The sequence below is a fragment of the Cucurbita pepo genome, chromosome 11, assembly GCF_057944985.1.
Source record: "Cucurbita pepo subsp. pepo isolate OVF chromosome 11, ASM5794498v1, whole genome shotgun sequence".
NCBI lineage: Eukaryota > Viridiplantae > Streptophyta > Magnoliopsida > Cucurbitales > Cucurbitaceae > Cucurbita > Cucurbita pepo.
Genome location: NC_141808.1, coordinates 4,749,552 through 4,776,552, shown reverse-complemented (window position 1 = coordinate 4,776,552; position 27,001 = coordinate 4,749,552). Strand labels below are relative to the sequence as shown.

The window sequence follows — 27,001 nt, the reverse complement described above, 5'->3', positions numbered from 1 at the left end:
CATGGTCCGAGTCGCGGGCTGCGGAGGCTACTGGGCCAAGACTATCGTTGGGCCTTGGCTTATTGGGCTGGGCTGAAAGTTTTTTGGGTTGCAGGCCAGCTCGATTGGACCGTGGGTCTGGTCTCGGGTTGGTTCAACTGAATCGTCACTTCTGGGCTAGTTTGAGATTTGGGCCGCTGTAGTTGGGCTGGGCCGAAGGTAGAGGCCGAGGGAAAGAATGGGCTGACCCTCTCGGGTTCTGAGTTCGGGTTGACCCGGATCCGTGGATCTCGTCTTCCTTACCCGAATTCGGCTGATTTTCCAGCGAGTTTTCTCTCTCCTTCCCGCGGCGTTTTCGTTGCCGATTTCGGTCCTCTCTCTTCCTCTTCCTCTTTATTTGTTGTCCTTCTTTCTTTTCTGAAAGTTTTATGGCCTAAAGGTCCCTAGAACCACAGATCTATGAACGATTAGGAAAAACCCAATTTTCCGACCTCGGTTACCGACGACGACGTTTACAAAAAAGCACAAAACGCACCTTGAGTTATCATGCTTTCATTAGGGATCCTTCTCGTGGTGGTAACAGGTCGTTTGGTGTTGGTTTGAGGGTGGTTTGAAGGTTCGTCAGAGAAACTGGACACTCGCCGACTTTTTTTTCCGAAATCTCTCTCTCTCTCTCTCTCTCTCGTAGTTTCTGTCTTTTCTCTCTTTGCAGGTATGTTGATGGTGCTGGGAGTCGTGGGCTGAAGGCTGGGCGTGCTATGGCCGTCGTTTAGCGTGGGTTCCGCGAAACTCGGCAGTCGCCGGAAAACTTGCGGGTTTTCCGGCGACTGAGTTTTTTTTTTTTTTTTTCTTCTTCTTCTTCTTTCTTTCTTTCCCAGGTCGTTACAGATGTCATACGTGAATTATGTGATGATGTATGAGCTATGATGTAGATGTATGATGGCATACGTTTGTTATATGTGATGCATGATGTACTTGATGTGTTTGATGCATTTGATTATAAATATCTAATAAGTATGTATTACTACATGTAATATAGAGATGAGACTAGGGTTGTAAAGCCCTTCATTTTCTAGACCTAATTAGTGACGTCACTCACATGCATAATCACTACGCAGGAGCTCGTCATAGATAACCTTCCAAAACACAATAGAGTATATCATAAATTAGAAAGGTTCAAGAATCCAAAACAAACCTACCTCCAAAAATAAACCTTGTAACTGAATTAAAAACAAATCTAAATAAAACAAGGTTGTTTAACTTAAAATAGTCAAATAACTGAATTCAAAACAAATGTAAATAAGACAATCTTCAATGCTTTAACTTAAAATAGTCAAATAACTTAAACTACTAAAAATGTCCCTCATCTACTTTCATGGTATCCTCAGCTCCACCGTCAACCGTACATTGGCACCTTGCATTTACCTGAAAAATGTAGGTGGCACGTGGCTTGAGTATTTTATAAAATACTCAGTAAGTCACCCTACTGTTGGGGTTAGAAATGCAAACACATGCAATATATGAGTGGGACCTAACTTTTCGTAAACTTTACATGCCCTTGGGCGCTTTTCTATTCCGGGTAGGGTTGGATGCGTGGTACTCCTTCACACACGGCCCATGTACGCGCACATGGACCCACCAGGCGGGCTCGTATACGTACCCCTTGGGTTTGGCTTGGTCGGACATAACGTATTACACGTCGTCGGACACCACAGAATAGAAAAGGGCCCGCATGATATCATGGCGAACATGAATATCGTATTTCATTCTTTCGTAACATCAAGGGGAAGTATCCCGATGCAAATGACATACATATATGCATGAGGTCCCTTAACATACCTAACATGGCATTACATAAGCATTGTTAACATCACATATATGTTTCTTACATTGCATGACATATCACATAACTTACATTATGTGGCATATTACATAGCATAAAAGTACATTCAGTTCCATAAGCATTTCATGACATGACTCGATCAACATTTTCATGGCATATAATACTAGTAGATCAACTATCTTTTCATAGCATAAACAGTCAACAGTCAACATCATCCATAACTTTTCATAGCATTAACAATCAATAGTCAACATAATCCATAACTTTTCATAGCAATCAATAGTCAACATAATCCATAACTTTTCATAGCGTAGACAGTCTGAGTCAACATAATCCATAACTTTTCATACCGTAAACAGTCATATAATTCATACATCATATAGTCATATCACATAAAATATGGTGCATGCAGGGGCCACAGGGCATGCACCATCATACAACACGTAGTAAGCTAACTACAACAGTAAGGACACTTACTTCGATGGCCTTGTTCCAACGGTTAATTACATGCTATAATAACCACATAAAAATTTAGGGACCTTTCATAACCTACCCTAGCTAAATCTCATGCTATTTATCAAAATAAACTCCCAACACAATTTGTCTTTGACGATTAGGAACCATATTGACCTTAGATGGTAAAAATAAGGGCAGAAACGACTCGGAAGGGCCGAAAACCTATGAATCGATATATTGTGGATACCGAGCCATTATGCCGAACTTCTGAGCCAACACCCGAGCCAACAAGCTGACGAGCGATGGAGCCGAGTTGACCTCGTCCATGTGCGAGTCGAGCCGTGAGTATGCGTGTGAAGCTAGGAAAGCACGCTACAGGCGTGCGTCTGCTGGATCGGTGTTGGGCGAAACGAACGCAGCCCGCGTTCATCTATGGGCTGGGTTTGAGGCCGAATGTGAAACGCAACCCAAATCTGACCCGTCGTCTTCCTTACCTGCCAGACAACAAAACCCTAATCAACAACGCCATCTTCTCCACTTCCGATTTCGACGACGGTCAAGTAGCGCACCTTCTTCGATTCTGACAATCAACCTTCTTCGACGCAACGATCTCGACGTCGATACTTCATTTCTACTCCATTCTTCCTCCAAAACAGTAACCCCAATGTTTTGAGAACTCACCGAGAAACCAGCAAACCAACCCACATGCTTTCCCCTCTAACACTCTCAATTTTCTCGTTCTTTCAGACACCCTCGGACACATAAGGCGAGTTTGAAGAGCAAAAATCATTTTTAAGGAAAGAGAATGGTTGAACATAGGAATATAAAGGGTCTCATAAGTTTCCATTAAGATAATAACTTTCTTGTCAGAAATTGAGCACCTTTTCTGGCGAGAATAAATGCATAGCATAATATCTTTTCATTTTTTGCAGTAAAATAAAATCTCAAACATAAAATCTAAAAGAAATAAAATTTGAATCCTCACGAGGGTTGTATCATAAAGATGTTTAAAATGAGAACTAGAGGGACTTCATGCATGTTGTCTGTACATAAGCATCGGGATACTTCCCCTTTATGATGATGAGTGTGGACGCTCATGGTATGATAATGATGGTGATCATGTTGAGCATGACACCTAGGGATCTGGTGACCTCCGAACATCGTTACGAACAGCTAGTTCGACAATGATGGATCCAGGAGGTGTGAACCACTTGGAGATTCACACTCGCACGTGTGGATCGTGTATAGGGAAGTACTACACACCCATAGTTAGTCCGGACTAGAGGCCACCCCTAGTATGAGATAGAGATAGGTCCCTAGAGCATATTTACATGTGTTTGCATTTAGCATGGCCCCTATAGTGAAGTGACTTACTAAGTATTCTTCGGAATACGCAGGTCGTGTGCCACATCATTTTTCAAGTAAAGACAAGGCGTCCATATACGAATGACAGCGACATCACAAACGGAGATCATGGCACGTATATAGGGTAGATGCATATTTAAATTTCTAGATTTATGATAGAATAGTTTGTCTTCCATTTCATATGTTTTAAATTATTTTGTATTTGTTTTTATTTTAAATTTTAGCATGACGGTGTTCTCCAGAAAAAAAAGTTATTTTTTTTTTATGTTTTTGACATTTATGTTATTTTTAAGAGTATATTCCGCATATGAGTTAAGCATGAGACGTCACTGACCACTCTCCGGTCTATGTAAGTAGAACTTTAGAATAGTTAAAAAAAAAAAATTGTTTAGGAAACAAACAAGCAAGAAAAGATGAACAAAAAGAGAGAGAAAATATCAAGATAGGCTATCCCTTGGGATATGGATATGGTGTCTACATGGCAACACTCAATTGGTTGAAACCCAACAGCCAACTTTTCCATAGGCTCAGAAAATAACCCATATAATAACGTATTCTTTCTCCTTCAATCTGTGATGTTATCATTATTCAAAGCATTGATACTCAAACCCCAAAGCTGCTTTGAGCCAGACAAAGGCCATGGCTGCCTCTAACCTTTCATGCATAGCTTCTGGAGTGCTCATTCCATCTCCACCCACCATATCATCATCCTCCTCTTTTAGGTTATCTTCTTTCGCCATCTTCCCCAACAATTCTAGATCATCTAGATTCGTTATCCGTGCCGCCGCCGACGAAGCTGCTCCCCCAACCCCTGCTGCTCCCGCCACCGCCGCGGCCACCAAAGAGCCCAAGCCTAAGCCTCCCCCTATTGGTCCCAAAAGAGGTGCCAAGGTGTGTGAGAACTTTTTGTTCCAAACTTTGAAAGATTCGAACTTCTAGTCTATAATAATTTGACTAAAAAATATTATCATGTATTTGAATAGGTAAAGATTCTAAGGAAAGAATCCTACTGGTTCAAAGATGTTGGATCAGTTGTAACAGTTGACCAGGTTTGACCCTTGAACTTTTGTTCATTTATGATTTTTCTTTCTCGGTGTGCAAATAGAAACTTTTTAGTTATATTAATTATGAGATTGATGGTTCGAAATTGATTTCTCGAAAAATTAGATGCTTTTTCTAAATACCTTTTTTGGAATTTTGATTTTATCGTATTTTTTGATGTATAAAATTGAAATTTATTGAACATTAATTGAGCTTATATTACAGTCGATTTATGTGTATGATGGTGCTTCATTTTGCAGGACCCGAACACTCGATATCCCGTTGTAGTTAGATTTAGCAAAGTAAATTATGCAAGTGTATCAACAAACAACTATGCACTTGATGAGATCAAGGAAGTTGCTTAAGCTTTGAATGTGCTTGTGTATTTCTTGAGTTAAATGTTTGTATAATACTTTCAATTTCAATCTATTTCCCCTCTCCCCATGAGTGTGTTTCCACCCATAATTTCTCTTCCTTAGATTTTTTTATGCTTAGTTGGGAGTTGAACTGTATATGAATTGGGTTAAAGAAATCTTTTAGACCGAAATTTGGGGTTAGTTAAGTGGGTGACCAGATCAACCCAAATAGAGTTCACAATCCAACCCAACTCTCTATTTTCATGGATTGAGTTGGGTTGTCGAGTTTTTTTTGTCAATTATTTAAAGAAAAAATCTACATACATGTTAGATCAATAACTAAAATCTTATAAAATAACTCAAATATCAAACTTTTACGAGTAACAACTCATCACTAATATCGGTTACAGCTATCAAATATAATCTTAAAAATTGGGTTGGGTTAGTTTGGATTGTAACTCTATTTTTGAGTTGGTCAGGTTGACTCGGGCAAAAAATGTCAATGAGTGAACTTACCCAAATTTTTACTTTTTAAATTTCAACCCAATCCAGACAGACAGACAAAAAAAAAACAACAAAAAAAAAATCTAACACAACCCATGATTAAGTTGATAAAAAATTATGAGAAAGCACCAATATTTGGTAGGATTCACCAAGCTTCCCTCATCATCATTTTCGAGCTATAACTTTCAATAACGATGAGTGCGTTACTTCCATGACTTCTTGTTACACTGTATGCTCTTGCGAGTACTTCAAGAAATCAAGGCTCTTCAAGTTTTTGTCCAATCATATATTCCACACCCTCGGTGCTTATCCTAAATCATAAAGGGTCTTACACTTTGTGCTCTTCGATTTTGATGACGGAACCTTCGAGTTGGGCAACACACACTTTCTTCTTGAAGTCCATTTAGAAATATCTATTTGACATCCATGTGATGAATCTCCCACAGGTGTTGAGCCGCAAGGGCAAGAACCAATCTCATAATGTCGGATCTAGCGACTAGCACGAAGACCTCCTCAAAATCAACTCTTTGTTGTTACACATACATCTTCGCTACGACCCTTACTTTGTGCTTGATGATATTCCCTTCGCTATCCTTCTTGAAATTAAATACCCACTTCAAATTGATGGGCTTGTGATTAGATAGTAAGTTTGTGAGTGACCTCGTCTTCTTCTTCTTGATAGCTTCAAACTCCTTTAACATGACCTCCTACCATGTCATCTCAGTTGCTATCTCACGGTATGTTGTTGACTCCTCAGCAACGAGCAACTATAGCTCGTAGGAATCCAATTTTTTTTTTGGGTGAATTTGCATGAATTTTTGTGAGAGAACGAAATTTCTTTGGACCACGATCCTTTTATGCTTCCACTTAAGCTTCCTTGTTTTTGGAGAACTCATCATGTCTTCCTGGTTACCGTGAATGAAAATGTGGGCTTGTTGATATGATGTCGCTGTACTTTCTAGATTTGTCATGTCTCCCTCGTCTTCTAAAGTTGTGAACTTCACAATAATCTATATGTTCTTACCGATGCTACATCAATTTTACTTATTTTTTTTTTTCAATAACGATGTCTCTACTAACATAAATTTTTCCCCATCAAGAATCTTACTATTGGAATTTATACCCTAAATCTCGTAGTTAATTATTTAATTTTTAATAAGAAGTTTGATTATTTTATTTAAAATTTAATATTATTCATTAAAAATCTAAGACTCTTAATATATTCTTGAAAAATATGTGGTTAATGTACCCGAGAATCATGTTTAATTAATAACCTAACATGTGTCTAGTACCTGGATAAAGATTGGATTCCTTATCCTGGTAACACTATTGATATGACTCAGTTCGTAATTATAAAAAATAATTTGATAAAAATCCTTCATCGGGAGACATATGAGTGGGATATAATATACAATGAGTTTGTATAAAATTTGACCACAAAATATTATCTTTCTTTACAAATTCGTTAATTTAGAATATTAATATTTCATTGGATGATCATATGTGATTTAATGTTAATCCTGAGTGAGTTATGAACTTTTGCTTGTGAAGGCTTTTAAAAATGTCGTCCAGGTAGGGCGAAGAATGGTGGTGACAGTAGAGAAATTTGGTAGAATTCGTTGGGAGAAGAGAATTTTGTATAATTACGAAGGAATACTTAATTGATTTTTTACGTCTTCCACCAATACCAACATATATATATATATAAAGGTAATTTGGGATATATATATATATATATATATATATATATATATATATATATATATATATATATATATATATAATTTGGGACATTCCCCAATACCATTCCTTATCCAAAAGTCATTAATTAATTATGAACTAATGAACCTACATGTATCTATTCATACATGTACTATACATGTATCTATACATGTACAAGTGACCCTTCAACACAAGTATCTACAAGAGGCCCTTGAACACATGTATCTATTCATACATGTATCTACAAGTGACCCTTGAACACATGTATCTATTCATACATGTATCTACAAGTGACCCTTTAGCACATGTATCTATCCATATATGTATCTACAAGGGACCCTTCAACCCCCTCCCTTAAACTGAATTCTGCAGAAATCAGTTTAGGACTTTACTTCATCTTCTTGAACTACATCTTGGATTCTGCACATCCCCATCTTTCTTCTAAGTTTCTCGAACAATGGTTGTTTCAAGGGTTTTGTGAATAGGTCTGCGATTTGTTCATCACTTAAACAAAAAATTGAGTTCAATATATAGTGCCTTCTTTACATGAATCACGCAGGAAATGAAATCGAACATCAATGTGCTTACTTCTTTCGTACAACACAGAATTTTTAGACAACTTAATAGTTGACATATTACCACAATATATAATCGTCGTACCTGGTTGCTTCTGATTAAGAATTTCAAGCATCTTTCTTAACCAAATTGCTTGGCACGAGCATGCTGCTGCTACCGCAAACTCTGCTTCTGTAATTGAGAGTGTTACAATAGGTTGCTTCTTTGAAGACCAGCAAATATAGCTCCTGAACTCATCATGAAAATACTTCCTGAAGTACTTTTACGGTCATCTATATCACCTGCATATTCGCTATTTGTATGGCCAACCATCTTCGAATCATCTTCTTTCTTGTAGAATACCCCCAAATCAAAAGTTTCCTTCACATTACGAACTATCATTCTTGCTACATTGAGAGGTTTTTCTATTGGATGCTCCATGTAGCGACTTATCATACTAACTACATACATGATGTCTGGTCTTGTTGAAGTTAAGTACATCAAACTTCCGACAATTTGCTTGAAGTACCTATTATCAACCTCTCGCCCTTCAATATCCTTGTGTAACTTCAAACCCAATTCTGATGGAGTTCCAAATGTGCGCTCATCCATTTTAAATCTTTCAAGTAACTCTCATCCATTTTAAATGTGCGGCAGTTTGAGTAACTTCTACTCCAAGAAAATATCTCATCAAACCAAGATCTGTCATTTCAAATTCCTTCATCATGCTCTTCTTAAAAAGTTCAAATATTTCTTCATTATTGCTGACAAATATTAAATCATTAACATATAAGCAAATAATGAGAATGTTACCTCCCTTTTCGATTTTCACATACAACGTATATTCATATAGGCATTTAGTGAATCCCTTCTTTTCAAAATGAGAATCAATGCGACTGTACCATGCTCTCGGAGCTTGCTTCAAACCAGGCAAAGCTTTCTTCAACTTATACACATTTTCCTCTTTACCTTTTTGAACAAAACCTTTTGGTTGCTCCACATATACCTCTTCTTGAAGCTCTCCATGTAAGAAGGCCGATTTCACATCAAGTTGATAAATAAGCCATGATTTCTGTGCTGCAATAGAAATTATAAGTCTTATAGTATCTGGACATGCTACTGGTGCAAATACCTCTTTATAATCAACTTCATCCTTCTCCTTGTATCCTTTTGCAACTAGTCATGTCTTGTATTTATTCTCCTCACCATGTTCATTCAATTTGGTTTTGAAAACCCATTTACTCCCATTGTTTTATGCCCTTTAGGAAGATTAGTGAGCTCCCAAGTCTTATTCTTCTCTATGGATTTGATTTCACTGTCCATGGCTTCTCTCCATTTCTTCTCCTTTACGGCTTCTTCATAGACAATTGGATCACTATCCACAAAGAATGCAGAATAAGCACTATCACTTGAGTCATAGTCCATCTCATAATCAATCATCCAAGTTGCTCTCCTTCTTGTTCTTGGATTTCTTTGACTATGATCATGATCTTCTTCTACTGGATCTTCTTGTTGAGCTTGTGATGAGCTCTCTCCAGGCTCATAGTGAGGCTGAATAAGGGCTTTAGCTTGTTCTTCTTCCAGAGCTACAGGAATCTGCTGATTCACAGTGATATTTTCTTCCCATGTCCAAGTCTTCTTTTCATCAAAGATTACATCGCGGCTTACCACCACCTTCTTTGTCAAAGGATCATAGAGCTTGTATGCCTTAGAAGTATCGCTTACTCCAAGGAACACACATTTCAAACTCTTGTCCTCAAGTTTCTTCCTTTTCTCGTCAGGAATGTGTGCATATGCTATGCACCTAAAGATTCTAAAGTGGTCTACCGCAGGCTTCCTTCCCCTCCAAGCTTCTTGTGGAGTCATATCTCTAATCAAGAAAGTAGGGCTCCGGCTGAGAATGTGACCGGACCACACAACAGCTTCTGGCTAGACTTCCTTCGGAACTTCTCCTTTATTTAGTAAACTTTGAACCATGTTGAGAATGGTTCTATTCCCTTTCGGCCACACCATTTTCTTGTGGTGTATATGCTGCTGTCAACTGCCTTCTTATGCTTTCTCTTCACAAAATTTCATGAACTCGCGAGAGCAAAACTCTCCACCTCTGTCAGTTCTTAAAACTTCACTCTTCTTCCAGTTTCAGTCTTCATAGTAGCACAAAATTTCTTGAAGCAATCAAAGGCTTCTGATTTGGCGTGCAAGAAATAAGTCCATGTTTTTCTACTAAAATCATCCATGAGGGTCATGAAATATTTCTTGTAACCATTTGATGCTGGAGAGATCAGACCACGTATGTCTGAATGAATCAACTCATAAATTGCTCGAGCTTTTCTTGATTTTCCGGATGGAAAAGAATTTCTTTCATGCTTTGCTACTACACAGCTCTCGCAAATTAATGTTGGAGTGATGTCTAGCAACCCAGTCACCATCTTCTTTGAAGACAACGTCGTGTAGATGACCATACCTAAAATGTCAAAGCCAATTGGTATCTTCTTTCTTCACCATCAAACTTCTGGCAACGATATTTAACGTCAATGTATATAAGCGGTTTGTAGTCATCTGCATCTTAGCAATTGATCCTTTTATGGAGTCATAAATCACACATTCATTATTTTGGAATGTGTTCACATACCCATTTGCTTGCAATTGGCCGATACTAAGCAAGTTGGCCTTCAAATCGGGAATGTAAAACACATTAGAAATCGACTCTACGAAGCCATTTCTAGTCTTGATATCTACGGTTTCTTTCCCCATCACTTGGACGGTTGCATTGTTGCCAAGACATACAGTATTTCTTGCAATTGGCCGATACTAAGCAAGTTGGCCTTCAAATCGGAAATGTAAAACACATTAGAAATCGACTCTACGAAGCCATTTCTAGTCTTGATATCTATGGTTTCTTTCCCCATCACTTGGACGGTTGCATTGTTGCCAAGACATACAGTATTTCTTGCAATTGGCCGATACTAAGCAAGTTGGCCTTCAAATCAGGAATGTAAAACACATTAGAAATCGACTCTACGAAGCCATTTCTAGTCTTGATATCTACGGTTTCTTTCCCCATAACTTGGACGGTTGCATTGTTGCCAAGACAAACAGTATTTCTTGCAATTGGCCGATACTAAGCAAGTTGGCCTTCAAATCGGGAATGTAAAACACATTAGAAATCGACTCTACGAAGCCATTTCTAGTCTTGATATCTACGGTTTCTTTCCCCATCACTTGGACGGTTGCATTGTTGCCAAGACAAACAGTATTTCTTGCAATTGTCCGATACTAAGCAAGTTGGCCTTCAAATCGAAAATGTAAAACACATTAGAAATCGACTCTACGAAGCCATTTCTAGTCTTGATATCTACGGTTTCTTTCCCCATCACTTGGACGATTGCATTGTTGCCAAGACAAACAGTATTTCTTACAATTGGCCGATACTAAGCAAGTTGGCCTTCAAATCGGGAATGTAAAACACATTAGAAATCGACTCTACGAAGCCATTTCTAGTCTTGATATCTACGGTTTATTTCTCCATCACTTGGATGGTTGCATTGTTGCCAAGACAAACAGTAGTACGAAATTTTCATTCAGAGTTGAGAAGAATTTCTTACAACCTGTCATATGGTTGTTGCATCCAGAGTCTACAACCCACACACATTGATCTGCAACCTTCATGACATGGAATGACATTAACAATGTTTCTTCTCCTCTTTTCTCCACAAAGTTGGATTGATCTCTTTTCTCCTTTTTGGAGCCTGGTATAACATTCATTCTTCTAATGTCCAAGGCATTCACATCTGTAGCATGTTAGATAAAAGCTATGGTTGTTCCTTATTTAGGTTATTCACACGTTTTCTTAAACTTAGTTAGTTGTTTTTTTGGTTTTTGGATATCTGAATTAACGCTCCCCGTATAATGGAAGAGCGTATTTTTTTCTGGCCATTTGGGCCAACTTTGTGCGTGTGCTGTGCTAATTTTAGGATAGGATGGTTATTTAAATATGTCAATGGAATGAAAATAACAATTCATCAAGTCTTCAGCCCATACTTTCTCTCTCTACTAGTCTTCCGTTATTTTTTTTCTTCCAACAAATTTCCTTTGGCCGTTTTTATTTCGCCGACGATTTCCTCGCGATTGTCAGAAGTCAACAAGTGGTATCAGAGCCTGGTTTACTCCACCGGTGGTATATCATTGCAGAGGAGCTACTTTATCAAAAGTTAAGTTCAATAGCTCAAGTGGTTAGAGCGTCGACCTAACAACACAGGTTTCAGGTTCAAGTAGAAAAAAATGCAAAGCGCAAAAATACACACATCGCATGGGGTCCATCTCGAGCATGTTTGCTCACTCACTCCTCCACACCGCCGCCGAGTGTCGGCTTCTCCATCACCACCATTATGAGGCCGACGCCGCGAAAACGAACCTCGAATTGACGTCGAGCGAGAGTGATAAGGGAGATGACCACCTCCTTGCAGTTACTCGATGCTGATGAAGTCCAACTACAACGAGTGGTGGAGGTAATCGACGACGGCGTAACTATTCCCTATATACACATATTTAATGAAAATTTTTATTTATTTTGAGTATACGGATTCCGTTAAAGATACATTTTCATAAGTTTGGGACTATTATTCAAAAGGTCCACAAAAGGTCAAATAATGTATGTATATTGGACCTTTTTGAGGCAATTATAGATTTAGGCAATTCTGGTTGATAAATAAAAATATATTTTAATGTTATTTCCTTTTTCTTTTCCCTTAGTTGAGCCAATTTCTCATGAAAAGTAAGAAGGGGTTAAGTAACTTTCTGTTTATTTTTTTTTTTTTAATGGAAGTTTTCTTCTTGCTCATGCACCGGCTGAGGAGCCAATTCAACTGAAGGAGGAGCGAGTGCTCGCTCAGATTGGCGAGAGGGGCGAGTAGCATGAGCACCGGCGATGGGTCCTCGACACAGGGGCAACAAACCATATGACCGAGGCTAGATCTGCGTTCTTCGAGCTCGACTCGGGGATTTGCAGGACGATGAAATTCAGCGACGACTCCGTCGTCAAGATCGAAGGGCGTGGCACCATCCTGTTCGTCGGCAAGAGAGGCGAGCACCGCAAGCTGCCGGCGTCAACTTCATCCCAAGGCTCAAGGCTATCCTTGTGAGCCTGGGTCCACTCGATGAGGCCTACCTTTTGAGGCAATTATAGATCCTAGGAGGCAATTCTGATTGGTCAATAAAAATATAGTTTAATACTATTTCTTTCTTTTTTTTTTCTCTTAGTTTAGCCAATTTCTCATGAAAAGTAGAAAGGGGTAAAGTAACTTTTTGTTTATTGTTTTTTAAATGGAAGTTTTCTTCTTCCGCATGCACCGGCTGGGGAGCCAATTCAACGAAAGGAGGAGTGACTGTTCTCTCAGATTGGCGAGAGGGGCGAGTAGCATGAGCACCAGCAATGAGTCCTCGACACAGGGGTAACAAACCATATGACTGGGGCTAGATCCGCATTCTTCGAGCTCGACTCGAGGATTCGCAGGACGGTGAAATTCGACGACGGCTCCGTCGTCGAGATCGAAGGGCGTGGCACCATCCTGTTCGTCAACAAGGGAGGTGAGCACCGCAAGCTAATCGGCGTCAACTTCATCCCAAGGCTCAAGGCTAACCTTGTGAGACTGGGTTAACTCGATGAGACCGACTGCTTCATTTTCATCGAGCGCAGGCTACTCAAAATCTGTGATGATTGACGACGGTTGCTCACGCAAGTTCGGCGCCCGACAAACCATCTTTACATCCTGGAGTTGGAGACAGAGAAACCGGTCAGCCTCTCGGCCAAGACCGAATAAGTAGTTTGGAGGTGGCACGCAAGGTAGGGCACCTGAATAAGTAAACCAGGCTCTGATACCACCATATCAAAGAACTCTTTTAATATATATAGGTAATTTGGGACATTCCTCAACACCATTCATTATCCAAAAGTCATGTACTTAATTAATTATGAACTAATGAACCTACATGTATCTACAAGTGACCCTTCAACACATGTATCTACAAGTGACCTTTCAACAAAGAAACCTACGGTCCAAGTAGGGCGAAGAAACCTACAAGTCAAAAGGGTCACATCAACTCGATTCCAAGAGCGAACACCGATCCACAAAGCAGCCCAAATGCCCATGATGCAAGCGTACTGCCAACCTAGGAGCGTGAGGCCCACAAGCCCACCTACGCAAGCCCATGGTTGATGTGTGGTTAAAGCTGCTTCCAGATGTCAACTCGCTTGGTGGCTCCAACCTACTCATTTCGACTTGGCTACTCGATATTGGGAATGCATCGAATGACATAGGTGAAATTAGATCTTGTCAAGGTTTAGTTAAGTGTTGTTCACTTAAAAAGAGTTTAAGAGCACCAAGTTGAGCATGAAGTTGTAAGTGAATTTATTGTTGAAATGTTTACATGCTGGGTTGGAAAACATTGTTCAATGCATGATTCGCATGTACCATATGACCTCATCTATGTGTTATTATTTATGTTATGATGTTTGAATAAACTATGTGATGCATGTACTTCTGTTTATGCTTGATCATGACTGCTATGTCGATATGATCATGTTTATGCTTTGTTAGACAACATGATATATCATATCTGATAAGTATGAGTGAAATATTATGAATATGTAAGTATGTTTCATTAGAATTTATTTCATTAGAAGTATAGAAGTCTTATGTGCATCATCTCATTAAACTATGATTTTTAATGTCGGGTCTCATGCATGTTGTATATAATATGAGCATAGATTACTTCTATAACAAATGATGTATGGACACGCACATCACGTTCTTACTTACATTCCTTCCCTTTTCCGTTGGTTTTTGGTCGCGCAAGCGTGCGCTAGTCCATAGTTAGGTTTAAGGGGTATGTTGATGAGCTCACCTAGTGAGTTCATGGATATATGTGTGTAACGCCACCAAAAAAAAAAAAAAAAAAATAAAAGCGAAGTCAACAGTTGCCCCTCCAGCCATAATAGGGGTTCAAGGAAAACCCCATCAAATCTCTGGCAAAAGAAAAAGAAAGTTAGAGAAAAAATTGAGAGGAAACAGAAAAGAGACGCCGTGGAATTCATCGGACCACCATCGGAATCCACCTTCAGATGAGACCTGTACAAGGACTGAGAGGCTAGCAAGGCCGACGCTTCGTCAAGATCCAAGAACGTTTCGTGAGGTAAGGTTCTGAACGATTTCAGATCAGATCTTTTTCTATGTGAATCGAATCCTAAAAATGTTGAGATATTCACCTAGGAACAACTCTACGCATGATCTGTGAAGAAGTTTGGCCGAAATCTCGATCCGAAGGCGGAGATCCAAGAATCGTCTGAGAACGGTAAGTGAACTTCCAACGCTCTTAACTCGTTCGGTAGTTAAGTAAAAAAATTTCAAAAAAATACCAGGACATAGCACTTAACATGATCTAGAACCTTGCCGAGGAAATCATATCGATCCGAACTTCGAATCAAAAGATATGATAATCGGAAATGTGACTCTGTGTTACGGATTGTAGAGGAGAGAGAAAAAAAAGGAGATTGTGTCGGGCGGCGAGTGGCGAAGGGCGGTGTGGCAGGCGCCGAACACACGTCGATCGTCGGCTGGAGCAACGCAGCCCCAATGAGACGACGACATGTGTCGCCTGCAAACCCCGAGCCAAACTGGACCTCCCGACCTGCGACTGCGCAGAAGAAACCGTGCGTGCGGCCTGCGAATGGCGCACTTCCTCGCGTGTGGTCGGTGCACAGCCGGCATGTGAGGGCACGTGAGACAGTCGTTTGGGCCCGTTTGCCCTCTGTTTGCCCGATTGTTGTCCCAATTCTAGTTCTAATACTGTTTTTATGTGAATAGGGCTACCTAATTGAAGAAAATCAGTAATTTTTTACACCTCACAGGCATAGAAATGCTAGCGAAAGGGCACGCGTCAACCAGGTAAGTCACCACCCAGTGTTAGGAAAAATACTTGTAGGATTCGCTTGGACTACATGCATGCTAGTTATTCATCTTAGGTGGTAGCCTCTTATGAATAATTGTTATGAGTTGATGATGTGTAATACTATGAGAAGTTTTGGGTGAATTATCTGAGTGTGCGATCATGCTTTAAATTTCCGATGTACGTTTGCATGTGTTAATTCATGTTGGAATTGCGTATTCCGCATTCTGAGTGCTTGATGGATGACTTCGCCCCATTGAGCGTGAACTTCGCATTTTATGTGCTTGATGGAGGCCATCGCCCTGTTGAGCCTACGTGCCTAATTTGCATGAATTATATAGTATGATGTTAGACGATGGTTGTATGCACACTCTTTATTTTCTATGGCTCATTACTATGATAAGCTTAGGGATTTGATGTTAGGAACGACAAGTCGCTCTAGCTAAACTTAACCTTCCCCTAGGAACTTAGCGGATTACCACGGCAACAAAGTACCTCAGGAGTGTTCATAGATTGCTAGTGTGAGAACGGTATCTATAGCTTCGTGGGAGGACCAAGGGTTCCTGACCAGTTCTTACTACTCTTAGTCATTTCGCATGGGAAATGTGTCCCCACGTCGTACAGCCCATTAGCTGCATGGGTAGGGTTGGGTCGCGCCCCCCCCCCCCCCCCCCCCCCCAATAAGGGGACTATATGGGCTTAGGAGGTATTCAGTACACCCTAGGCTAGATACCACGTAGGCCTAAATAGCCATGCAGAGGTAATGCTTCATAGAGAGATACCGACCATATCAGCTTAGCATAAGGAACCTTTAGGTATCTAATGAAAGGACGATGAACCGATGAAGCCCAAGGGGCAAGCTCCAAGGGACTAAGATTAGAACCAGATGTCCTAGAACCGAATTAGGAGATTGTAAGAATCTGTTAAGTTAGGATGCGAAGAGAGCCTACAAGTAGGTGGCTTACTGAGTATAATTTTTATACTCATCCTTGCTATGTTTACCTTTTTCAAGAGCGCAAGGCGTTGGTCAAGGGCAGACGTGATGGAGACGGGGATTGTCACAGAGGAATGGGTTGTCCTGGGGCGTCAGTCCAATCTTTATTTTGTATTTGCATTCTTTCGTAATTTGTTTCCAAACTGTTAATTGTTTGTTTGTTTGTCGTTCGAAAACTTTATTGGAATTAAATGATTTTTCTCTATTGCATATTTAAATTATTTTGTGCACTCATGTGTTGTTTAGTCACGGTCCACTGTAAAATATTGGGTCTAGCCATGCCCACAGCAGAGATGTTTCAGACGTTCATGATGACCTCGATGGAAAATCAGGCTCTAACGAACCAAATGATACAAACCATCATGGCTAATCAATCAACGGAGCCAAAGATTTAGGGACTATGACTGTGGAATCCCGCTACCTAAGAGATTTCCAGAGGCGTAAACCGTCTTCCTTTGACGGAGGCAAGGTGGATCCCATTGCCGCACAGAATTGGCTAGAGGCCATAGAAACGACCTTCCATTTTATGAACTGCTCGCTAAAGTATCAAGTCCATTGTGGGACGTATATGTTGAAAGGAGAGGCGCACTTCTGGTGGAAGGGTGCTCAGAAGACCATTATACCACAAGGAGAGTTTATTACCTGGTACCAGTTTAAAGATGCTTATCTCCGCAAATATTACCCAATCACTACCAGAGTGAAAATGCAAGCATCATTCCTCGAACTGAAACAGGGAGACAAATCAGGGAAGGAATATGACTTAGAGTTCAAGAGGCTGGCAAGATTTTCTTCGGCCTATGTTAGTTCTGATGAGTTGAAGGCCGAATGATTTATTGCTGACCTGAGAGAGTACCTGAAGGGGAATGTGACAGCCCAGTCATACTTCGATTATGCAAAAGCCCTTCAGGTGGCGACCCTCCTCGATGCGCCCCGCACCAACAATCTACAATTGGGAACAGCACAGTCATCCCACACTGCAGCCCAGGGAAAGGGGACAGACCGTAGCCACCCCAGAACTGGTAGAATATTGGGTCTTGACGTTATTTTGTGCATTTAAGTTATTTTGATTTTCTCTATTGCTTATTTAAATTATTTTGTGCATTCATGTGTTGTTGATAGTCACGGTCCGTAGTAAAATACTAGGTCGCGACAATGCGTGAACCGTGTGCAGAGAAATACTATAGATTCAACCCTACCTAGACTAGAAAAGAAAGTAGAATCCAAAGAACAGACACATAAATTAAGTCTCCCAGACATGACACATGTTGTATGTGGATGCATTTTTTTACCCCGAGTGGAGTCACTTAATATAAGTCTATAGAAATTTTTTAAGATAAAATGCTTTTAAATTGTTTTCTACACAAACTGCCATGACATGCATACGGTAGCGGACTTATTTATTTATTTTTTTTAAAATAGTGTCGTTACAAAAAAAAAAAAAATAATAATAATAATAATAATACCAATAATTATTAGAAACATGGGAGGTATAGATTATGTTCAATGCAACCTTCTTTACTCATTTTGTACTGCTATAATTGAGATTTGAAAGTACTGAATTTCTTAATATAAATAAAATAACTAATCATAATTAATTATTTAAAATTAACTAAAAATATTATTTATTTATATAAAATTTGATATTATTTTGATATTATTTCTATATAATTTTTTTAACTTTTTATATTCAATTATCCTCAACAAAACTTTGAACTGTAATAGAATTTATTCCATTAAAATCGTTTCTAATATAAACTCACATGGTTACAGCAAAGCATGGGTGGAATCAACCGCACGAGATTCGGCTCCACAATTTTCAAACTGGAAGTGCCTGAAAAAAAGTGTCAAAGCGGCGACATGAACAGAGAGACTACCCAAATCGATTCGATCGTAGTACTCGACTTTGGAGCAGAAAGCCTTCAAAACGATTCCCCTTTTGCTCTTCATCCAAAAATTCCCTTTTTTTCCGACGAAATTTGGGGAATCATTTTATTTTGTTAGATTATAATGAAATTTTGCGCTTTGATTTTCGTGGCGATCGCCATGGTTTTCATTCAATCTCGAGTATCAGCAGCTTCTTCTTCCGGATCGCAGTCTTCCGACGAAGCTTATGTCACGCTTTTGTATGGCGATGAATTTCTTTTGGGGGTTCGAGTTCTTGGGAAATCGATTCGCGACACTGGGTCCAACAAGGACATGGTGGCGTTGGTTTCTGATGGGGTTTCTGAGTATGCTAAGAGGCTATTAGAGGTCAGGTTTTTAGTTTGTTCTTTGTTTCTAAGAAATTTGAGCTATAAGAGCAACTCATTTGATGGATACTTTCTCTTTATTTTCTGTCTTTCTTCTGAAATTTTCGACTTGTAAGTTAAATTTGCTAGCTACTTCGAATTCCATTCTATATGTTGATTTAGTCTGTAAGTGTGTGGATGTTTGTGAAATTAAGGGTAATTAGTTATTTTCCAAATGAAGACAAGGGAGTTTCCTCGAGCCTTTTCCCCTAATGGCTGAGAATTTAGTCTAAATTGGTGATTGGAGTTTCTGCAGTAACAAATAGTTTGACAGTAGATCGTGAATCCCTACTTAGAATAGTATAATTTTACGTGTTTTCTAAAAAACAAATGTTGTGGAGTCAAAACAGTATTTCTATGTCCTTGAAGGTTACAAGGTTGATAGGGATAACTTCCCTCTGAGATGATATTACTTTTCTTTTCTTTTCGAGTAGTGAAGAGTCATTTATCAACCTGAATAATTTCCTAGCTTTCTCTGAGGCCATTTTTGAGTTGAAGATTAACAGGGTAAGTGCCAATTCTTTGGGTTGAACTGTGATCTTGTTAAGCTATGTAGGCGGTTAGCTATGGTTGGGTGCAAGGTTATTGGACAGTTCCTTTCTGCTTACTTAGGTCTTCATTTGTGTAACAATCCCGAGTGTCTATGGTTATAGGATCCTATTATGAGTAAGATTCGAAAGACAGTTGTCCTGAAAACAAAAGTTTTTTCTTGAAAGGAGGAAGATTTACTCTCATCCTGTCAGCCTTGAGTGAGTTTCCTCCCTACTTTGTATCCCTTTTTAGGATCACTGCATCAGGAGTTTCTTTTGGAGAGAGTTGAGGATGGAAAAGGGGCACACTCGGTTAACGAATAGGTGGTTACTGGTTACAAAGCCAGTGGACTTGGGGGGATTATGGATTGCTAATGTGAGAGCCTGTAACAAGGCTCTTTTAGTGGCTTCATCTTGAGGCCAATGCCTTATGGCATAGGGTCTTTGTGGCCAAATTCAAGTGGTGAGTCGTCCCCTTTTGAAAGGATCTCCAGTGGGATCAAAAGCATATCTAGAAACCCTTGGAAAGGCATCATTGAGGAGTTTCACTTTCTCTCTCTCTGTTTTTTTTTTTTTTTTTTTTTTTTTTTTGCTCGATTGGGGATGAGATGAACACTTTTTCTTCTGGTAGGATAAATGATTGGGGAATAGACCCGTTTGCCTTTTGTTTCTTTGTTTATTCCAATTATCATTGCAAGCGAACCACTCAGTAGCGGCTATTTTGTCTTCGCACATGTTTCAATCTTTAGGGATGCCACAGCTTTGTCCAATGAGGAAACATTGGGCATTCTCAATCTTCTTTCTTTGCTTGGGGAGTTTCATTACAATCTGGGTAGAAGAGATGTTTGTACTTGGAACCCTAGTTCATCTAAAGGGTTATCGTGGTTCAATCTATGTCTCATCATGGAAGGAGAAAAATCACAAGAAGAGGTCAAGTTTTTGTTTGGCAGGTCCTCCGCGAAAGACTTAACACCTTGGACAGGGTGTTAAGGAGGGTGCCAAACTTGATGGGGTTGTAGTGTTGCATCCTTTGTAGGAGGGTAGTAGAGGACCTTTCACATATTTTATTTTTTTGCTTATGCAGTTTGGAATCAATCTAGGCTTGGCCAGGTATGGGCTACAAAGAGATGATCGAAGAGTTCCTTCGTTATTTATTTTTTTATTTTTTTTGCACAAAGGGAAGTTTTTTGTAGCAAGCAATGGTGTATGCCATTATGTGGAAACTTTTGGGTGAGAGGAACAATGAATTTTTAGAGGGTTTGTGAGATCTCCGAATGTGGTTTGGTCCTTTTTTAGATTTTGTCCTGTGGGCTTTAGAAACAAAACCCTTTCAATAGTGTTATTTCTCTTGATTGGAGACCCTTTTTGTAGTTTTCCTCTTTTTTATTGGCTCCCTTTTTGTATGCCCTTGTATTCTTTCATCTTTTATCAATAAAAGTTCGGTTATTCGCCAAAAAGAGGGGGAAAATTGAAGTATGCTTGCATGTATGTTTGTATTCTACATTACAATGATTACTTTTCTGTAATAAAATGCTCAGCTGCTGAAAATAATTTTGCAGGTGGATGGATGGATAGTGGAGAAGATTACTTTATTAGCAAATCCTAATCAAGTTCGTCCATCGAGATTTTGGGGTGTCTATACAAAGCTGAAAATATTTAACATGACTGACTATAGGAAAGGTGAACTTTTTAATCTTAATGTGCAGATCGTACAAAATTTAGCGTTCTTGTCAATCATTGAAAACCTCGGTAAAGGATGCCAAAGTGTGGTGATATTTGGCTGGATAACTCATTTTACTTTTTGTGTGTATGCTACCTTTCAAAAGCAGTGTATTGCTGCTCTTTGTTTAATCTCTATTACACCGTTGTGCAGCGGTAGTGTTTAGCTGCTCTTTGTTTAATTTCTATTACTCTACCGTGCAGTGGTATATCTAGACGCAGATACAATCGTGTTGAAAAATATAGAAGATCTTTTTAAATGTAGCAAATTTTGTGCCAACTTGAAGCATTCTGAAAGGCTGAATTCTGGTGTTATGGTTGTGGAACCGTCTGAAACTATTTTCAATGACATGATGAGCAAAGTTAATACTTTGCCCTCTTACACTGGAGGTAGTTGATCGTGTTCCTAAATCTTATTTGTACTTTATGCTTCCTTTTATGGGTGATTATCAAACTTGCTGGTTCTATTGGAGAAACTTGAAGATTTTAAATAAAATTTTTAAATTTATGGTTGGATAACTGGATGATGTTTATGTCTCAAACTTTGATGAACACCCTGGTTTTAATTTAATAGGGGATCAAGGCTTTTTGAACTCATATTATTCTAAATTTCCCAACGCACACGTTTTTGAGCCAAACTTATCACCAGAAGTGCGACATTCCAGACCAGCTCCTGAAATGGAGCGACTCTCTACTCTTTATAATGCGGATGTTGGTCTTTATATGCTTGCTAACAAGGTATGTCTACTGACATTTTCAATGGTTTTTTTCCCTCAATTTAATGAATATTTATTAATTCTCGTCCTCTCAAACGGTGCTTCATTATTTACTTTCAGTATTTTTCTTTGAATGGTATTTAAGTGTTTTAGGTTTAGATCCATATCACTCTGTTAATGCAGTTAGAAATACTTATTTTATAGTTAACTATTTATGTTCAGTAGTCTTCCTTTGTCTCACCCTTTAGACGTCCGCTTGCATTTGCAATAATTTATGGTGACATCCAATCCAAGTATACAAATCTGAATATCATAATTATGAGGGTATGAATAATGCCCAGAACCAAGAAATGTTGAATAATATTTTAGCTTCTCTGATTATTGTAGCTGGAAACATAATAAAATTGATCTGTGATGGATCAATGAAATGCTGTTTGATCTATAATAAAATTGTAGTTGGAAACATTTATTATCGATGATACCTGCAGCTGTAAAAGAGTTGACATTTCACTGCCTACTAAAAAGTTTATATGTTACTCTCCTCACTCCCAAGTCCCGGTGATATTAGCATTGAAAAAATAAACATCTGGAGGTTTACCACAGAAAAATCAATAGAATGGGAAATCAAATGGAAACTTTAAATGGGGCTTCCTCTTCAAATGGAAACTCTTGCTTCATGGAAAAATAAGACAAGTAATCAATTCAAGTATTAACCATGAGGAGTGGGGTTTAGATGACAACTTATTTGGAGACTCATTCAGTCTCTCTGGCTGTAAATCACCTTTTCATTCCATGTAAACAGGCTTGTATCTTTTGGGATTATATTTATAAGCATTTGGTTCGCGGACTGTCTTCTTTATAATATCCGGAACTTCCATTCGTATTCAATCACCCATTCAAGAGAGGAAGGAAGATCCTAGAGCTAAAATTTGTTTGGGATTTTTTTGTTGTCTATCTGGCCTGAGCACAACTCTTGGATTTTCACTGATAAGAAACAAGATCCCCAAATTTTTTTTCACTTCAGTCACTTTCTTGTCCCTATCGTGGTGCAAATTAATAAGCGCTCCCGTTTGTAATTATAGCTCATAACCAATTGAAAAAGTTTCCTGTAATCCAGTGGATAGGATCTCATCATTTTGTAATTTCCTTTTACTATATAAAAAAAAAAAGATTGTACTTGGTTTTGAGGTCAAGTCTGCTAATATTTGACGTGTGAATGCTTATTGTTAATCCAGTTTTTTTTTTTTTTTTTTTTTTTTTTTTTTCTTTCTATATGTTTTTTGTTTGAGCTTTGTATGCATTTTCACCTATTAGGTTAGATCCGGAAATTCCCTCGTTATATTTTTGCATGACATATAATTCCCTCGCTACATTTTTTAATCCAATCTGTGAAAAGAAATGAACTCTTATAATGACTTCATATTTATGCTTCTGTTTGGAAGTAAAACTCTCTGGATTGCGAAAGAGCTGTCATTTTAAAAAAGAAAAACTTCCCCTTCAATTTTTATGTCAATTCCTGCAATCTTCTTGTTTGAGCATTATGCATATCTTTGCAGTGGATGGTAGATGAGAGCGAACTTCGGGTTATCCACTATACACTAGGCCCCCTCAAACCTTGGGACTGGTGGACATCTTGGCTCTTAAAACCTGTAGATATCTGGCAGGTAGTTCTCTCAAATTTTATTTATAGTTTCTTCTATTCCTTTGCTGCCTGTGTACACGTATGGTTTATCATGTGCCATAGCGTTGCACATTTGCAATCATACACTTCAAAATCAGTGCATTAGTCCAGCAGCTCGAGTTTGATTACCGATATGGTCATTCTTATTATGCATTTTTGTCTTATTTAGGAATGTAAAATGTTGTGCCACTTGTAACCTTTTCTTTTGTTTGAGCTGATTGTAGAATGTCAGAGAAAAGCTAGAAGACTCCCTTCCTGGAACTGGTGGGGGTAGAAATCCTAATGATGATCTTATTGTCAAAATTCTTGTTCTTCTTCCCCTTGTTGCATTAATCTTCTATTTTTACCAATCTTGTCTTCAGGTAAGCAACAGGGTAAATTATTTTCAAATAGTTATTACGAGGTTAGGATCAGTGATTTGATCTAAACGGTCTCTTGTTTTTCTCAGACACGGTGGCACTCTAATGCATCGTGGAGAAACTTGTTATGTGATCAAGTCAGGCATCTTTACTACAAAATAAAGTCTGTTGGGACAATTAATTATACTGGTCTTTCTACACTAAATACTGTTAATTTGAACCATCAGGTACATTTCCTCCTTAGCTCTCGATTTAAGTATTAGTTACGTGTTACAATCATACTATTCATTAAGGTGAAGAGTAGCATACGACTTTTTGTTTCGTCTTCTTGAAGTTTATATCTTGATTTGTTTATAAGTTCCTGTGATGATGTGCAGTCCAAGATACCTGTTTATTTGGGTGGAATGTCAATCTTCGTCTGTTTTATTGCTGCTGTGATTGCCCTTGCACTTGCATTTGCGATCGTACCAAGGCAAGTGATGCCATGGACTGGCTTACTGTTGATGTATGAGTGGATATTCACAATTTTCATTCTACTATTTGGAGGCTATCTCCATTTTATTTACAAATGGGGTAAATCAATGGCAACACAAGCAGGATCCTTCTCCTCTGATTCTGAGTCTTTTGATTATTCTGCTAAAGGTTTGCTTTAATGCTTTGCAGCTCCCCTCAACTTCTAATGTGTAGTATCAGCAACCAACCAAATATTGTTGATGCATAGTTTCTAAGTTTTGTTGATTTCTCTTCTATATTAGATCATCAATGGCAGGCATCAAGCTGTGACGTTGCCACATGGTTTTATGGTCTAGGAATGGCTTTCTTGGCTGTTGTTGCTCCAACTTTGCCTTGTATTCTGGGATTTACTGCTCTGTTTTTGAGGTAATTTACTTGTGTTCTTTGTTGTCACAAACAGTAACAATGTTGGAAACCATCTGTTCTTGCTTGAAAATTAAGTTTCTGTTTAATACATTTATAACATTAGACTGTATCATCGTTGTTGTTATGGTGATTTGCCTTTCTTTTGCTACTTCTCCAGTAGAGATATAAGGTGATGGTAGTCAAGAACCTGTCTGTGGGTCTCTTATTGAAACCGTCCAAGCCTTCCGCTAATAAATATTGTCCTCTTTGCTTTCCGCTAATAAATATTGTCCTCTTTGCTTTCCGCTAATAAATATTGTTCTCTTTGCTTTCCTTTCCGGGTTTCCCTCAAGATTTTTAAAATGCCTCATCACACCCATATAAAAAATGTTTCGTTCTCCATCAGTGCCCAGCGCCCATGCTGGCACACCGCCTCATGTCCACCCCTTTAAGGCTCAGCTTTCTCGCTGGCACATCGCTCGATGTTTGGTTATAAGGGTGTGGAAATCTCTCTTTTGAGGAGAAGCTTGAAAGGGAAAGTGCAAAGAGGATAATATTTGCAAGCAGTGAGCTTGGGCTGTTAGTATAATTTATTGTGCCATCATCCTGAAAACGATCGAACCTTATATGTTGTGTTTTTGTGTTCGACAGGTTAGGTTTGATGGTTGTAGGGGGGCTGGTTTTGGTATCTTTTATGACATATGCTGCTGAACACCTTGCAATTAGATCATTCTTGAGAGGCCTTGAAAACAGAGATGGTGCAAGAGGCGGCAGCAGGAGTAGTATATGTTGATGATTTGGTAAAGTTGAACAGTGCTGTAAAATAACCCATTTTCTTGTACTAACAACTTTGACCTCTCATTCATTCATTTGTACACTACTGAAAACTACATTTTGATTTCTTGTTTCTTTTTTGTAGTTTCAAGTAAATTATCTAATTTAATTCCATAACTTGGGTCTATAAATTATGAGTCATGCACTTGATCCTTGGTTCGCACATTCTCTATGCACTCGATCCTTGATTTGCACATTCTCTCGTTTATGGGGCATTTGTCCATTTTAGAATAAGAGGGTTTGTTCGGAAGGTTTTGAAACCCGGGAATCAAATAGTTGTGTTTTGTGAGCACGAGTGCAAGTTTGAGATGTTGGGAATCAAAAAGTAGATGTGTTCTTAGGTTGTTCAGGTTGTAAATTTTTTAAACTCAAACAATCCTTATTAAATAATAAATTCAATCAACTCACAATTTAAAGGAAAAATAGCTCCAATTTTAACGTTTAAAGAACTTTATAAATTTGATGACTAACCTAAACTTAAATGACTCCTTATCTTTAATGTAGAATAACGATAACTCAAATAAGGACAGAGTTCTTGATTGCCTTACTACATGGAGCGATCGACAAAAAAAAGAAAAGTCTACTAAATTGTGACAAGATGAGTTTTTTCTTTTATCACTTAACTTAGTAGCCGTGCTAGGGGAAAGTCTCATGCACAGTTTTAAATGAGAAAAAAAAAAAATGAAGAATCTTCTATTAGACTCTGAATGAGAAAAAAAAATGAAGAATCTTCTATTAGACTCTGAATCTCCTATTCCAGTCTATTCCAGTCGTTGGTTTTCTTTCTGTTACTTCGAGAGTAGCTGCTACAGCTTCAGACACTTGAATTTTCGATATTTCTTTTTATTTCTCATTAAACGAATGATTTTTTTTTTTTTTTTAATTACATATTCGTCCATCGGTCAAATTGGCTATGTAATTACTAGAATAGTTGTTGGAGACTCGAACATTGGATATACAAGCATGATAACTTATAAGTCGTTCTAAACCTTATCTTCCTATCTCATCTAACAAACATGTCTTACTATTTAGTATCTCAAGGAAATTCAAACTCAAAATTTAAGAAATATTTCTATGTTTCAAAATCATAACCAATTAAATGAGGAAAATAATAACAGGATCATATACTCTTATGAATGCATCTTTTTAATTAAACAATGATTAAAGGGATGATGTTTTTAAGCTAAATTCAAAAATCACTTAGGAAAAGAAAAAAAAGGAAAAAAAAATTCAATTACGACTTTGACTAATTGAGTC

The 27,001-nt window shown here is 38.5% G+C and overlaps 4 protein-coding genes across 4 annotated transcripts; 3 read left to right on the top strand and 1 right to left on the bottom strand.

Annotated features, from left to right (window-relative positions):
* The first annotated feature begins 4,207 nt into the window (after positions 1-4,207).
* On the top strand, positions 4,208-5,142 carry LOC111805737 (photosystem I reaction center subunit IV, chloroplastic). Its single transcript, XM_023690955.2, has 3 exons — positions 4,208-4,534; positions 4,627-4,692; positions 4,945-5,142. Exons 1-3 carry the CDS (start codon positions 4,283-4,285, stop codon positions 5,047-5,049), a joined length of 423 nt encoding a protein of 140 aa, XP_023546723.2. The 5' UTR covers positions 4,208-4,282; the 3' UTR covers positions 5,050-5,142.
* A 3,894-nt stretch (positions 5,143-9,036) lies between these two features.
* On the bottom strand, positions 9,037-9,687 carry LOC147790119 (uncharacterized). The gene has a single exon (XM_087128321.1). It carries the CDS (start codon positions 9,685-9,687, stop codon positions 9,037-9,039), a length of 651 nt encoding a protein of 216 aa, XP_086984447.1.
* A 7,472-nt stretch (positions 9,688-17,159) lies between these two features.
* Positions 17,160-17,588, top strand: LOC147790118 (uncharacterized). The gene has a single exon (XM_087128320.1). The coding sequence runs from the start codon at positions 17,160-17,162 to the stop codon at positions 17,586-17,588; it is 429 nt and encodes a 142-aa protein (XP_086984446.1).
* A 949-nt stretch (positions 17,589-18,537) lies between these two features.
* LOC111805980 (inositol phosphorylceramide glucuronosyltransferase 1) lies at positions 18,538-25,861 on the top strand. Its single transcript, XM_023691291.2, has 10 exons — positions 18,538-19,009; positions 21,137-21,257; positions 21,501-21,686; positions 21,871-22,034; positions 23,569-23,676; positions 23,918-24,055; positions 24,142-24,279; positions 24,430-24,694; positions 24,808-24,931; positions 25,562-25,861. The coding sequence occupies exons 1-10, from the start codon at positions 18,767-18,769 to the stop codon at positions 25,701-25,703; spliced, it is 1,629 nt and encodes a 542-aa protein (XP_023547059.2). The 5' UTR covers positions 18,538-18,766; the 3' UTR covers positions 25,704-25,861.
* The last annotated feature ends 1,140 nt before the right edge of the window (positions 25,862-27,001 follow it).